Source organism: Budorcas taxicolor, chromosome 17 (assembly GCF_023091745.1).
Source record: "Budorcas taxicolor isolate Tak-1 chromosome 17, Takin1.1, whole genome shotgun sequence".
NCBI lineage: Eukaryota > Metazoa > Chordata > Mammalia > Artiodactyla > Bovidae > Budorcas > Budorcas taxicolor.
In genome coordinates, this window is record NC_068926.1 from 3846732 (window position 1) to 3862883 (window position 16152).

The following is a 16152-nucleotide window of genomic DNA, read 5'->3' on the forward strand; positions in this document are numbered from 1 at the left end:
CTCTAAGAGCAGATATATGCATGTGTGCACACACACAACACTCATCCTTTACTAGGTGTGTTTTAAGTATATCCCTAAGTATCTTCAGATTCAGATATCCAGTTTTCTTAATAAGATTATGGAATTAGATCAAATAATCTCATTTGATTTTTATTTCCTTGGTTCTCAAATTTGATGATGATGTGTTTGTTCTGGAGGATTATTCTGTGAGGAAGAAGAAGCAAAATGAAGCAGAGAAAAGGCTAATGGAGTTCTGCCAAGAGAATGCACTGGTCATAGCAAACACCCTCTTCCAACAACACAAGAGAAGACTCTACACATGAACATCACCAGATGGTCAATACCGAAATCAGATTGATTATATTATTTGCAGCCAAAGATGGAGAAGCTCTATACAGTCAGCAAAAACAAGACTTGGAGCTAACTGTGGCTCAGATCATCAACTCCTTATTGCAATTTTCAGACTTAAGTTAAAGAAAGTACAGAAAAGCTCTAGACCATTCAGGTATGAGCTAAATCAAACCCCTTATGATTATACAGTGGAAGTGACAAATAGATTCAAGGTATCAGATCTGATAAACAGAGTCCCTGAAGAATTTTGGATGGACGTTTGTGACATTGTACAGGAGGCAGGGATCAACACCATCCCCAAGACAAAGAAATGCAAAAAGGCAAAATGATTGTCTGAGGAGGCCTTACAAACAGCTGATAAAAGAAGAGATGTGAAAGGCAAAGGAGAAACAGAAAAATATAGCCATTTGAATGCAGAGTTCCAAAGAATAGCATGGAGAGATAAGAAAGCTTTCCTCAGTGATCAATGCAAAGAAATAGAGGAAAACAATACAAAGGGAAAGATTAAAGATCTCTTCAAGAAAATTAGAGACACCAAGGGAACATTTCATGCAAACATGGGCACAAAAAAGGACAGAAATGGTATGGACCTAACAGAAGCAGAAGATATTAAGAAGAGGTGGCAAGAATACACAGAAGAACTATACAAAAAAGATCTCCGTGACCCAGATAACCATGATGGTGTGATCACTCACCTAGAGCCAGACATCCTGGAATGTGAAGTCAAGTGGGCCTTAAGAAGCATCGCTATGAACAAAGTAGAGATGATGGAATTCCAGTTGAGCTATTTGAAATCCTGAAAGATGATGCTGTGAAAGAGCTGCACTCAATATGCCAGCAAATTTGGAAAACTCAGCAGTGGCCGCAGGACTCGAAAAAGTCAGTTTTCAGTCCAATCCTGCTGGGAGCCGGCACAGGGAATCCCGCCATGGCAAAGGTCATGAGGAAAGGGGCCTGACAAAACACAAAGGCGGGATCAGGCCTCAGGGGTCCCCCTGGATTTTCTCAAGCATCTACCCCCAAAACCAGAGTCTGCCTGCTTTACTGTGTTATGCTTTCCACCTACTCTTCTAACATTAAAAGGGGGCTGTCCCCCACCACCTTTTTCTGGAAAAAGTTAATTTAGAGCTTTTAGATAATAAGTCTCCTGGGCATAATAAGAGTGTTTCAATCCAAAAACCCCTCTGATGGCTTTCTAGCCTGCCTGACAGGTTTGTCCGGAATCTTACAGCTGCGCCTGTGATTGTTTGCAGCCTCCTGACCACGAGAGGCACAGGAAGCTTAAAGCATCCTAGGAATGTACGGGCTTCCAAGGAGTCAAAATCATTAGAATAGGACTGATTAAGGGTTTCACTGTTGAGCCAATACTTGCTGCCAAGTTTTCGTATCTTTTATTTGTTGATATAGTTGGTATGTAGTAAAAACAGGTAGTAGCCCTGGTATTAGCAACATTAGATCTTTGAGTTAAGTACTTTCTTTGTTATAACCCACTGCACCTTTGTTCTACAGGAATGTAACTTTATTTAGTACTTTGAGGGTGATGCAGATTAAAGAAAAAACACTTCAAGGGAAAATGAGTTTTCTGGTTGATAGACATTTATCTAGGAAAAGAGCCATAAAAATGTTAACAGGCCTCCTGGCCAGAAGATGATGTAAAACCACCTGAGACCTTTTGTATATGGGAAGGTATGCAAAAGGAAAGCCTGGTCTCAATAAGGGTCAGGACTGCTGCCCCTGCATAACTCTGCATATTCCATTATTTCTTTATGTACAACTTGGGGTATATAAGCTGCCTTTGAAAATGAAGTCTTGGGTCTGGCACCAGTGCTTGGCTCCCCCATGTCGTTCTTTTCTCCCTTTTCAGGCTGAATTCCCGTCTGGAGCACAGAGACCCACGCAAAAGGGAGGCCAAGGCAGGGCACCCTCCGCTATTCAAGCAGGCACCGGTGGCCTGCGTAGACGGTGCAAGCCCCTTGTCTTGGAGCTTTATTGGTCTCCTGTGTAAACCAGGTTATTCAGCCTCTTTTCTCCACTAATTTTCCTACTATACTATTCTTTCCTAATCTTTCTTTATATCTCTAAATAAATAAATCTCCCCTCGCCGACTCTGTCCTGGCTTCGAATTACCCTGGATCCACCAGGGCTGGACCCTGGCACAATCCCAAAGAAACAGAATGCCAAAGAATGTTCAAATGACCACACAGTTGCACTCATCTCACATGCTAGCAAAGTAATGCTCGAAATTCGCCAAGCCAGGCTTCAAGAGTACTTGAACCATGGACTTCCAGATATTCAATCTGGATTTAGAAAAGGCAGAGGAACCAGAGATCAAATTGCCAACATCCATTGGATCATTGTAAAAGCAAGAGAGTTCCAGAAAAACATCTACTTCTGCTTTATTGACTATGCCAAAGCCTTTGACTGTGTTTATCACAGCAAACTGTAGAAAATTCTTCAAGAGATGGAAATACCAGACCACCTGACCTGCCTCCTGAGAAGTCTGTATGCAGGTCAAGAAGCAACAGCTAGAACCAGACATGGAACAACAGACAGTTTCCAAATTGGGAAAGGAATATATCAAGGCTGTCTATTGCCACCCTGTTTATTTAACTTCTATGCAGAGTACATCATGCAAATTGCCTGGCTGGATGAAGCACCAGCTGGAATCAGGACTTCCAGGAGAAATATCAATAACCTCACATATGCAGATGACACCACCCTTATGGCAGAAAGTGAAGAAGAACTAAAAGAGCTTCTTGATGAAAGTGAAAGAGGAGAGTGAAAAAGTTGGCTTAAAACAACGTTCAAAAATGAAGAGATGGCACCCGGTCCCATCACTTCATGGCAAATGGATGGGGAAACAATGGAAACAGTGAGTGACTTTGTTTTGAGGGCTCCAAAATCACTGCAGATGGTGACTGCAACCATGAAATTAAAGAGACGCATGTTCCTTAGAAGAAAAGCTATGACTAACCGAGACAGCATATTAAAAAGTGGAGATATTACTTTGCTGACAAAGGTCCATCTAGTCAAAGCTGTGGTTTTTCCAGTAGTCATGTATGGATGTGAGAGCTGGACTATAAAGAAAGCTGAGCACTGAAGAATTGATGCTTTTGAACTGTGGTGTTGGAGAATACTCTTGAGAATGGACTCTTGGACTGCAAGAATATCAAACCATTTCATCCTAAAGGAAATAATTCCTGAATATTCCAATACTTTGGCCACCTGATGTGAAGAACTGACTCATTAAAAGAGACCCTGATGCTGGGAAAGATTGAAGGCAGGAGGAGCAGGGGATGACAGAGGATAAGAGGTTGCCTGGCATCACCAACTCAATGGACATGAGTTTGAACAAGCTCCAGGAGTTGATTATGGACAGAGAAGCCTGATGTGCTGCAGTCTGTGTGGTCGCAAAGAGTCAGACATGATTAAGCGAATGAACTGAACTGAATTGGACTGAGGAAGAAGCAAGGCATTAATTGAATTCTGAAAGAGACACAAGTGCAATACTTTCAATTTATTTCACATTGTTTAACTTGTGAAGGGTGCACAGTTTGTAGTGTGAAAACATATATGTGCAAACTATAGTTACATAAAGATCTCATTTATTCTTAATAAAATACTAGGAGGATTGAAGATAAGTAGAGTGTTATGTTAGGGATCAAACAATGCAGAAAGAAAGGAACAATAAAATGTGACAGTTTCTAAGAAATCAGAGGAGTAATGAATACAATGGCAAAGGACATTAGAGAATAATTAGACCAATGGGAAGAAGGGAAGCTATAAAAATTTGCGTTTATGAAGACATTTTCTAGGCTTGACAAGTGTCAGGATTTTAAAAAGTATAGTATATAATACAATATGGAATATATAATTTTATATGTAATGTGTAGTAAGATCACATTATAAATGAGTAGATTTATTTTTTTAAAAAGGGTCCAGAAATGAAAAGATGCTCTTCTCCATGGTATCTTCATAAAGGCAAGGGCCATACCTCTTTGATTCCCCACCTGTCTCTTTGGCAAACAGCACTGTGCTTGGGACTTAATTATGCTCACCAAATATTTGAGGAACAGAGAAAGTTGATGTAACACAGTGTTATCCCCATTTTCATAATGTAGGATAAAACTGGTAAAGCAAATTTTAACAATTTGGAATTTTTAAAAATTCTGTCTTGACCAAAGACAAGATTACATTATCACTTTGGGATCAAAGTAATCACTTAATTATTACATAATCATTAATGCAATAATATGCTTAATGCCTAATGATAGGCTGAAATAGTCTAGTGACCTCTGGTTTATACCATTTCAAATATTTGGTTCCTACATTATTAGACATTTTTTCTCAAGGTTATTAAAATGCCTGCAGGTGATCCCAAATATCCTTTCACTTTCAACTGGCATAGTAAGAAGCCATGTATATTTATTCTTGTGTAAAACTAGCATATTCCGCTTTTTCCAGAACTCAGTTCTACTAGACCTTGGTGGCTGAAAATTTACTTTTTATGACAGACAAGATGGAAATGAGTAATTGAAGTTTTTTTGTTAAGAATAATATTTCATCTTTTATTGAAGTGTAAATCACATATGTTAAGTACTATATCTAATCTAGATTCTCATCAGTTAAGAAAAGAATTTAGGAACATGATTGAAATGAACTTTTGTGAAGTGCAAATAAGCTGCAATATCATGGAATAACGTAGTTCAAGTTACTGGCATAAGAAAGCTTTATACCAAAGATGGGAATGACTTGACTCTTCCCAGGGGAGAAATGAAACCACAGAAATATGGGAAGAATTATTTTCAGATTGCATAGTAATATGGTACCACATTTCTCACTGCAGATAGGAGACTGAATACTAAGTAGGAAACAAGATGGAGGAAAACTATGTCCATCTGTAACTCTGTGTGCTCACCTCCCGAGCTGGAAAATGAGCAGAGTATCGGAACTGGACACAGCCTCTAAACAGAGCGTCCATCTACAGAAATCGTCATTTGCCCTGCAAGCTTCCAATGATGTCATTAAATCACAATTAGTATTAGCAGAAGGAATTAGGAATATGTTGAAGGGTTGCACACTCATAAGAAAATTTTTATGGAAGGGAGAAATTCTGAAGCATTTACTGTGGTGAAGTCTCATAAGACTTGAAAAGCAAGCATTTCAGACCTGGTGGCTTTTATTTTTTAACAGCCAAAAGAGTTGGCTTTTGTTTTTTACCTTAATTTGAAGGTTAAATGTCTTGCCTTTTTCATTTATGGTTTAACATATTCATAGGAAAAAATGAAACAGATGAATGCATTCAAAGGGATAATGGTTAAGTTTTCCTCTGTGTTTTCCTTTAGGAATTAATTCCAAGCTTCAGTTTGAAATTATGCCAGGTGCTTCATTCAGGTTGTTCCAGATAAATTCTGACACTGGGGAGGTGGTGACGGCTACCACACTTGACAGAGAAGTTCAGGAAGTCCTCACCCTTCGAGGTAAGTGATCCCTTGTCTGTGCTAAACAAACAAAAGTAGGCCTCAGGCAGTTGAGGGGTGAAATTTTACATTTCAGTAGGGTATCTTTAAATAAAACATTATTGACCCAGTGCTACCCAGTTAATTTGGTCTGAGGCTGTCTGTTTGGGGCAGCATGTTTTAGGTGTGAATTAATGGCCACCATCTGTGCCATCTTTTATTCCATGTCAGTACTCGTACGTGACGGGGGAGCCCCTGCTCTGTCCGGGACCACAGTGATTCTCTGCACAGTGGGAGATGAAAATGACCACGCTCCAGAGATTGTTGTCCCCAGGGATAACATTGAGGTTCTGGAAAACCAAGAGCCAGGCCTTGTCTACACCTTCTTGGCTTCTGATATGGATGCTGGCAGCAATGGTGCTGTCGCGTATCATATAATCGGTAAGTATCATCTTTATTTTAATTCCCCCTGGGGTACCAGCGTGGTTGACACATGTGTTGTGGCAAGTATTCTGCATTCAGTACATAGTTCAGCGTCTACAGAACACACACCTGCCAAGAACTAATTGGCGCCCCTGGTCTCCTCCTCCTTCCGACAGCTACCCTGGTCCACTGCCCTCCAAACTCCTCAAACATCTGCCCTCAACAACTCTTGTTGTTAGTAATCCATTTACATTAAAGGATATACAGATGCAGCAGATAGCTTTTTTTTCTATTTTCACTTTTTTCATATGATCCCTTACTTTTATTGTTTTGAGCAATCAGGCCTAGAAGACATGAGTAGAAAAACAGTTTTCTGAGATCTTCAGACCAATGAAACACTTCAGATCTATCACAATACTCCCGAGATAAATAATCAATGTCTTTAGGAACTTCTACACTAGAAGATAATTTTGTAACATTTTTCCCTTTAGATCAGAGATATAAGATTCTGGCGGAATCATGGAAGGATTAGCATGGCAAGTTTTGTGAAGGCCACATCTTATTTACCTGAAAAAGAGTGGAGAATTCATTTTTTTAGCACATGTCAGAGCACACATAGAATGATAATGAGATGAAGCTAAAATAATGCATGAAGAGAAGACATTTTAAGGTGTAAAAACAGCTGTGAGGCTAACTCTGGAAGCTATCACTGTCTATTTACTAAAATTCCCATAACCATGCCATGTTTTCTATGTACCACCCAGTTTACTCCAAAATGAGAATGGTTTTTATTGTCATTTCCCCTGATTATAAAATGATATATAATTGCAGAATTTATATAAAATTTATGAAAAACAACAGTAATAAACAAAAATCTTATATCTTGCAGAGATAAGTAATTTGATATTTTTGAAAATCACTTTCCAATGACTCTCAGTGAATGCAGACACCAATCTTACACTACTGAATAATTTATATACACTGTTGTGTTATCTCCTTTTAAAAATAATACACTGTATAAATGTTTCATGTTGTTGAATATACATATATTAGCATTTCTAATATGTATATTATAACAGGATTTATCTTACTCATCTCCTTTTGTGCTAATTTAGATATTGAACACCTTATGATAAATATATCTGGATTATTTGTCCAAGGATATATCTATTTTTAATGATCACATATAATGTCATACTATCATCCAAAAGGATGATAATCCCTCAAGCTAACTTTGAGAAGCCCGATTTTTGAGAATAAGCCCAGTTCTTACCTCTTTCTTTGCTGTGGCAGTGGAATAGATACTTTTCCTTCTCTGTAAACTCTACCTGTTTTCTGAAACTTCCCAAGTCAATTGTGGTTAAGAACCAGGGCTGGTGTTTTTTAATTTTCAATCTGTTGTGATTGATACTTTTGTAAAATACAATAACTATAAATTATTTGGAGAAAAAAGGCATATAAAATGCAAGCCCCAATTTAAAAAAAATTACTATATTACAGAGATACAAGATTATTATGTCATATTGCTATAAATTTCTCTAAATGTTTACTCTCACTTTATTGTATTTATTTTGTTGAGGACTGGGTATAAACAATCCCCAGACTGCACCAGTCCTCTTTCATTGCCTCAAGAACATTCTTTTTGACCACTCACCTTCCTTTCCCATACGGTCAACATTTCCCTCGCTACTGGCTTTTCCAATCAGTTTTTTTAGTCTCTCCTATCCCGAAAAGCATAGATGTCTCCCTTCATTCTCTCTTTTCCTTCACAATCAAATTTCTTAAAAATCGTTGTCTACACTCTAGTTCCTATGTCTTTATTTCACTTTAATTTCTTAGCTTGCTGCAGTATATATTCCACTGAAGTCATTCTGCTGAAACTACCCTTGTTGAAAACACAAAAGATCTTGTTGTTGCTAAATGCATTGGATCTATTTTCAGTTCTTAGTTGTACTGCTTTGTGTCTTTGTGCACCATGCCCTGGATGCTTGGCCTCACTTTTACTTCAAAAGCCACTAATTTCTCCTGATTTTTCATCTGTCTTTCTAGACAAACCTTCCCAATGTCCTTTTTATCCTCTGACTTGTTAGAGTTTCCTGGATCTTTTTGGTATATCTCTTTCCTTTCTCCTAGACACACTCTTACTGGTCATTTCATCCAGTCCCTGTTTCTAGCTACCACTGAACTTTAATATCTCCCTATCTTGACTACATCCTAGATCTAAGTGCCATTAAAGGGTATTTTAAAAATTGAAGTATATACTTCTGTTAGTTCCAGATGTACAACATAATTCAGTGTTTTTATAGAGTACACTCCATATAAAGTTATTATTAAAATGTTGACTGTATTGCCAGTTCTGTACATTACATCTTTGGAACTTCTTTCTTTTAGACCTAATAGTTTGTACTCCTGATTCCCCTCCATGTACTTTGTACCCCCTCCATGGCTCCCAATACTATGTTAAGTAGAAATGATGAGAGTGAGAATACTTATCTTATTCCTGATCTTAGAGGAAAAGTTTTCAGCTTTTCATTGTTGGTATGATAGCTGTGGGCTTGTCATATATGGCCTTTATTATGTTGAAGTATGTTTCCTCTTTACCAACTATGACAAGAGATTTTATCATAAATGAATGTTGAATTCTGTCAAATGTTTCTTTCTGTGTCTATTGAGATGATCGTATGCTTTTTATTCTCCCTTTTCTTAATGTGGTGTAACACCTTGATTGATTTGTAGATGTTGAACCATCCTTGCATCCCTGGAATAAATTTTATTTGATCATGAATAAAAGTTATTTCCTGTATTTGTTGAATTTGGTTTCCTAATTTTTACTGAGGATTTTTTCATTATGTTCATCAGGAATATCAGCCTGTAATTTTTTTTATAGTATCTTTGTCTGGTTTTGATATCAGGGCTTCATAGAATGAGTTTGGAAGTCCCTCTTCTTCAATTTTTGGTATAGTTTAAGAAAGATAGACTTCAACTCATCTTTTAATGTTTGGTAGAAACTCTCCAATTCTGGTGTGGTCCTGGTCTTTGGTTTGTTGGAGGTTTTTGATTATTGATTCAATTTCATTACTAGTAATCAGTGTTCAGTAATTAGTTTCTTCCTGATTCAGTCTTGGAAAAGTGTATGTTTCTAGACATTCTTCCATTTCTTCTAGGCTGTCCAATATGCTGTTGTATATTTGCTAATAGTATTCTTTTATGATTGTATCTCTGTGATATTGGTTGTAATTTCTCCTTTTTTATTTCTAATTTTTTTAATTTAGATTTTCTCTTATTTTCTTGATGAGTTTCTGACTCATCTTAATCAACTTTGTTTATCTAAACAACAGCTCTTAATTTCACCAGGCTTTTTCTATTTTTAAAAATTTGGTCTCTGTTTACTTCTCTGATTTTTATTATTCTCTTCTTTTTGTTGACTTTGAGCTTTGTTAGTACTTCTTTTTCTAGTTCCTTTAGATGGAAAGTTAAGTTATTTAAGCTATTTCTTGTGTTTTGAGTTAGACCTGAATTACTGTAAATTTCCCTCTAAGAACTCCTTTTGCTGTGTCTCATAGATTTTGGAAGTTGTGTTTGTTTGTTTGTTTTTCATTCACCTCAAGCTATGTTTTTATTTCCTCTGTGTTGATCCGTTGGGTTTCTAGTAATATATTGTTTAGTTTCCGCATATTTGTTTATTTTCCAGTTTCCTTCCTGTAATTGATTTCTAGTTTCATAGCACTGTAGTCAGAAAAGATGCAAGGTTGATATGATTTCAGTCTTCTTAAATGAATTGAAGATTTTTCATGGCTTAGCATGAGACCTGTCCTGGAGATCTAGTGTCCATGTGCACTTGAAAAAGAATGTGTTTTCTTCTGTTTTTAATGCAATGATTTGTAAATATTAATACTTGTTAAGTCATTCTGGTTGAATGTGTCATCTAATGTATCCCTTATTGATTTTCTGCCTGTTCATTTATGTAAAAGGGTTATGAAAGCTCTCTATATTTATTGTGTTCCTGTCAGTTTCTCCCTTCATATCTGTTAATATTTCCTTTATATATTTTGGTGCTATTGTACTGGGGCATTTATGTTTATAATGTTATATCTTCTTGATGTGACTTGTTTATCATTATATGATGCCCTTCTTTGTCTTTGTTATAAACTTTGTTTCAAAGTCTATTTTGTGTGATATGAATATTGTTATCTATATTTTCATTTCCATTTGTGTGGAGTATCTTTTTCCATCATTTTACTTTCAAGTGTGTGCCTTTAGATCTGAAGTGAGTCTCTTGTAGGCAGGATATAGATGGTATGTTTTCTAATCCATTCAGCCACCCCATGTCCTGATTGGAGCATTTAGTCTATTTACATAAAGTAATCATTAATAGACATGTACTCGCTGCCATTTTGTTACTGTTTTCAGGGTTTTTTTTTTTTGCAGATTTTCTATGTTCTTTTCTTGTTCCTCTTCCCTTGCAGTTTAATGATTTTCCTTAGTTTTATGTTTGGGTTGTTTGCTCTGTTTCTTTGTGTGTGCACTGGAGATTTTTGATTTGTAGTTACCGTGAGGTTTCAGTTCAGTTCAGTTCAGTTGCTCAATGTGTCTGACTCTTTGCGACCCCATGAATTGCAGCACGCCAGGCCTCCCTGTCCATCACCATCTCCCGGAGTTCACTCGAACTCATGTCCATCGAGTCAGTGATGCCATCCAGCCATCTCATCCTCTGTCGTCCGCTTTTCCTCCTGCCCCCAATCCCTCCCATCATCAGGGTCTTTTCCAATGAGTCAACGCTTCACATGAGGTGGCCAAAGTACTGGAGTTTCAGCTTTACCATCATTCCTTCCAAAGAACACCCAGGACTGATCTCCTTTAGAAATGGACTGGTTGGATCTCCTTGCAGTCCAAGAGACTCTCAAGAGTCTTCTCCAACACCACAGTTCAAAAGCATCAATTCTTCAGTGCTCAGCTTTCTTCACAGTCCAACTCTCGCATCCATACATGACCATTGGAAAAACTATAACCTTGACTAAACGGACCTTTGTTGACAAAGTAATGTCTCTGCTTTTCAATATGCTATTTAGGTTGGTTATAACTTTTCTTCCAAGGAGTAAGTGTCTTTTAATTTCATGGCTGCAGTCACCATCTGCAGTGATTTTGGAGCCCCCAAAAATAAAGTCTGACAGTGTTTCCACTGTTTCTGAATCTATTTCCCATGAAGTGATGGGACCGGATGCCATGATCTTCATTTTCTGAATGTGAGCTTTGAGCCAACTTTTTCACTCTTCTCTTTACTTTCATCAAGAGGCTTTTTAGTTCCTCTTCACTTTCTGCCATAAGGGTGGTGTCATCTGCATATCTGAGGTTATTGATATTTCTCCCAGCAATCTTGATTCCAGCTTGTACTTCTTCCAGCCAAGCATTTCTCATGATGTACTCTGCATAGAAGTTAAATAAGCAGGGTGACAATATACAGCCTTGACGTACTCCTTTTCCTATTTGGAACCAGTCTGTTTTTCCATGTCCAGTTCTAACTGTTGCTTCCTGACCTGCCTACAGGTTTCTCAAGAGGCAGGTCAGGTGGTCTGGTATTCCCATCTCTTTCAGAGTTTTCCACAGTTTACTGTGATCCACACAGTCAAAGGCTTTGGCATAGTCAATAAAGCAGAAATAGATGTTTTTCTGGAACTCTCTTGCTTTTTCCATGATCCAGCGGATGTTGGCAATTTGATCTCTGGTTCCTCTGCCTTTTCTAAAACCAGCTTGAACATCTGGAAGTTCATGGTTCACATATTGCTGAAACCTGGCTTGGAGAATTTTGAGTATTGCTTTAGTAGCGTGAGAGATGAGTGCCATTGTGCGGTAGTTTGAACATTCTTTGGCATTGCCTTTCTTTGGGATTGGAATGAAAACTGACCTTTTCCAGTCCGGTGGCCACTGCTGAGTTGTCCAAATTTGCTGGCATATTGAGGGCAGCACTTTCACAGCATCATCTTTCAGGATTTTAAATAGCTCAACTGGAATTCCATCACCTCCACAAGGTTTATATACATCAATTATATATAGTTGTTTTAAATGGATAGTTTTTAAAATTCAAACATATCCTGAAAGCTCTACCTTTTTCATTTTACTCCCAACACACTTTATGGTTCGGTGTTATATAGTACATTTATATCTGTGTCCGTTCAGTGTTTATCATAGTTATATTTAATTTTATAATTTTTATCTTTTAACATTTATGCCTGCTTATGTAAGTGGTTGATTCACTGTTTTTTCCTACATACTTATAATTATCAGTGAGTTTTTTCTTCATATCATTTTTTAACATTTCTTGTTATAAGGTTTTCTTTTCCGCTTAAAGAAAACACTTTAATGTTTCTTGTAAGGCCAGTTTAAAGGTAACAACCTCTTTTAGTTTTTGCTTGTCCGGAAAACACTTTCTTTCTGCTTCAAGTCTGAATGGTAGCCTTGCTGGGTAGAGTGTCCTTGGTTGCAGGCTCTTTCAGCACTTTAAGTATGTCATGCTACTCCCTCTGGCTTGCAAGAATTCTGATAAGATATCAGCTAATATTTTTAGTGGTTTCCTTATAAGTGACTCTTTCTCTTCCTGCCTTTAAAATTCTCTCATTCACTCTTTAAAATTTTTTCATTTTTATTATGATATGACTTAGTGTGAACCTCTTTGAGTTCATCTTGTTTAGGCCTCTCTGTACTTCTTGGACCTGGATATCTGTTTCCTTTTCCAGGTTAGTGATATTTTCAGCTACAATTTCATCAAATAATGCTTTATGCCCCTTTCTGTCTCTCTTCCTCTGTGACTCCTATAATGCTAATGTTAGCATGCTTGATATTTTCCTAGAAGTCCCTTGGTGAATTCTCCAGGCAAGAATCCTGGAGTGGGTTGCTATTTCCTTCTCCAGTGGATCTTCCCAACTCAGGTGTCAAAGCCAGGTCTACCGCACTGCAGGGCAGATTCTTAACTATCTGAGCCACCAGGGAAGCCCAGAAGTCCCTTAAATAATCCTTATGAACTTTTTCTTTTTACTGTTCTGATAAGGTGATTTCCACTATCCTGTCTTCCAGGTCATTTATGTGTTTCTCTTTATCACCTAATCTATGGTTAATTCCTTCTAGTGTATATCTCCTTTCAGTTATTGTATTCTTCAGCTCTAATTGGTTCTTTATTATATTTTCTAGTTCTTTTTGAAGTTCTCACTGTATTTTTGTATCCTTTTCCTTGTGAAAAGGATGTTCACAAGTTTGATTAACATTTTTTTATGACTTTCGCTTTGAACCCTCTATCAGATGAATTACTGCCTCATTAGGCTTCCCCTCACCCAGGGTTTTATATTCCTCTTTGCTTTGCAACATGTTCTACTGTCTTTTCCTTTTGTTTGATGAAATTAAGGAAAACATGCACATCTTGGTCTTGATGAAGCCACGTCATTGTAATGGATCATCCCTATGCAGTCTACCTATGCCCAGTGCATTAGGCGGGAGAGCTGGATCTAAAGTGACCATGAGCCATGCCTTTTTTTGGGATGTGCTAGCAGTTGCTGCCATGTTGAAAGGTGGGGCCAGGTTTGGAGAGGCTGGAACCACAGTTCTGAGTGAGGTTATCATCTCCTTGGTGCTATAGAGGCTTCTGTCTTGGCCATGGGTAGGGATGGGGCCCAAGAGGCTAGAAGAGGAGCCTTGAGCCAGCCCTGGCCTTTCCCAAGGTACACTGGTGATTCTGCCTTGTCACAGAGTGGGGCTGGAGCAGGAGGGGCTGAGGTCAGAGCCTGTCTCAGATGGGGTGAGGTGTGCTGGAGTAGTCACAGTGGGCTGATCAGAGCACCAGGCAGGTTGCCACTGTGCCAGGACTGGGAGCAAACAAGTGTGTCCACACTCTTCAAAAGCAAAGTCTCCATTTCCTACAGGCCTCCATTAAGCCCCACTGGTTTTCAAACTACCAGAAGGGCTCATATTACCAGTGCTTATCTCCAGGCTGGCATGCCCAACATGGGGCTCAAATCCCTAACAACTAAGGAAAGTTCCCTGAGCCTGTGAAATCTTATTCTGTGTTACCCACCAAGGGTGTGGGTCCTGACAAGCCTTCTTCCCTAATACCAGACACCTTGTGGTTCTTCCTTTATAATCTTGGTTTTAGAAGAGCAAGTCTGCTAGACTTCAGGTCAATTTAAGAGAGAATTTCTTTTTATATCGATATAATTTTGTCTTCCTAAGAGGAGGTAAGCTCAGGGTCTTCCAACTCCATCATCTTTTTTTAAAAAATATTTTTATTTTTACTTTATTTTACTTTACAATTCTGTATTGGTTTTGCCATACATTGACATGAATCCACCACGGGTGTACATGCGATCCCAAACATGAACCCCCCTCCCACTTCCCTCCCCATAACATCTCTCTGGGTCATCCCCATGCACCAGCCCCAAGCATGCTGTATCCTGCATCAGACATAGACTGGCAATTCGATTCCTACATGATATTATACATGTTTCAATCCCATTCTCCCAAATCATCTCACCCTCTTCCTCTCCCTCTGAGTCCAAAAGTGCGCTCTACACATCTGTGTCTTATTTGCTGTCTTGCATACAGGGTCATCATTGCCATCTTTCTAAATTCCATATATATGTGTTAGTATACTGTATTGGTGTTTTTCTTTCTGGCTTACTTCACTTTGCATGATTGGCTCCAGTTTCATCCATCTCATCAGAACTGATTCAAATGTATTCTTTTTAATGGCTGAGTAATACTCCATTGAATATATGTACCACAGCTTTCTTATCCATTCATCTGCTGATGGACATCTAGGTTGTTTCCATGTCCTGGCTATTATAAACAGTGCTGCAATGAACATTGGGGTACATGTGTCTCTTTCAATTCTGGTTTCCTCGGTGTGTATGCCCAGCAGTGGGATTGCTGGGTCATAAGGCAGTTCTATTTGCAATTTTTTAAGGAATCTCCACACTGTTCTTCATAGTGGCTGTACTAGTTTGCATTCCCACCAACAGTGTAAGAGGGTTCCCTTTTCTCCACACCCTCTCCAGCATTTATTGCTTGCAGATTTTTGGATCACAGACATTCTGACTGGGGTGAAGTGGTATCTCATTGTGGTTTTGATTTGCATTTCTCTAATAATGAGTGATGTTGAGCATCTTTTCATGTGTTTGTTAGCCATCCGTATGTCTTCTTTGGAGAAATGTCTATTTAGTTCTTTGGCCCATTTTTTGATTGGGTCGTTTATTTTTCTGGAATTGAGCTGCATGAGTTGCTTGTATATTTTTGAGATTAGTTGTTTGTCAGTTGCTTCATTTGCTATTATTTTCTCCCATTCAGAAGGCTGTCTTTTCACCTTGCTTATAGTTTCCTTTGTTGTGCAGAAGCTTTTAATTTTAATTAGGTCCCATTTGTTTATTTTTGCTTTTATTTCCAGAATTCTGGGAGGTGGATCATAGAGGATCCTGCTGTGATTTATGTCGGAGAGTGTTTTGCCTATGTTCTCCTCAAGGAGTTTTATAGTTTCTGGTCTTACATTTAGATCTTTAATCCATTTTGAGTTTATTTTTGTGTGTGGTGTTAGAAAGTGTTCTAGTTTCATTCTTTTACAAGTGGTTGGCCAGTTTTCCCAGCACCACTTGTTAAAGAGATTGTCTTTACTCCATTGTATATTCTTGCCTCCTTTGTCAAAGATAAGGTGTCCATAGGTGTGTGGATTTATCTCTGGGCTTTCTATTTTGTTCCATTGATCTATGTTTTTGTCTTTGTGCCAGTACCATACTGTCTTGATGACTGTGGCTTTGTAGTAGAGCCTGAAGTCAGGCAGGTTGATTCCTCCAGTTCCATTCTTCTTTCTCAAGATTGCTTTGGCTATTCGAGGTTTTTTGTATTTCCATACAAATCTTGAAATTATTTGTTCTAGTTCTGTGAA

At 38.2% G+C, this 16152-nt stretch overlaps 1 protein-coding gene across 1 annotated transcript in view; it reads left to right on the top strand.

Moving 5' to 3' along the window:
- DCHS2 (dachsous cadherin-related 2) overlaps window positions 1-16152 on the top strand; it is a 346741-nt gene that overhangs the window by 226974 nt on the left and 103615 nt on the right. The window contains exons 11-12 of the mRNA XM_052655032.1: window positions 5697-5831; window positions 6042-6251. Of these exons, the coding sequence (XP_052510992.1) occupies window positions 5697-5831; window positions 6042-6251 (345 nt within the window). The remainder of the gene's footprint in view (window positions 1-5696; window positions 5832-6041; window positions 6252-16152) is intronic.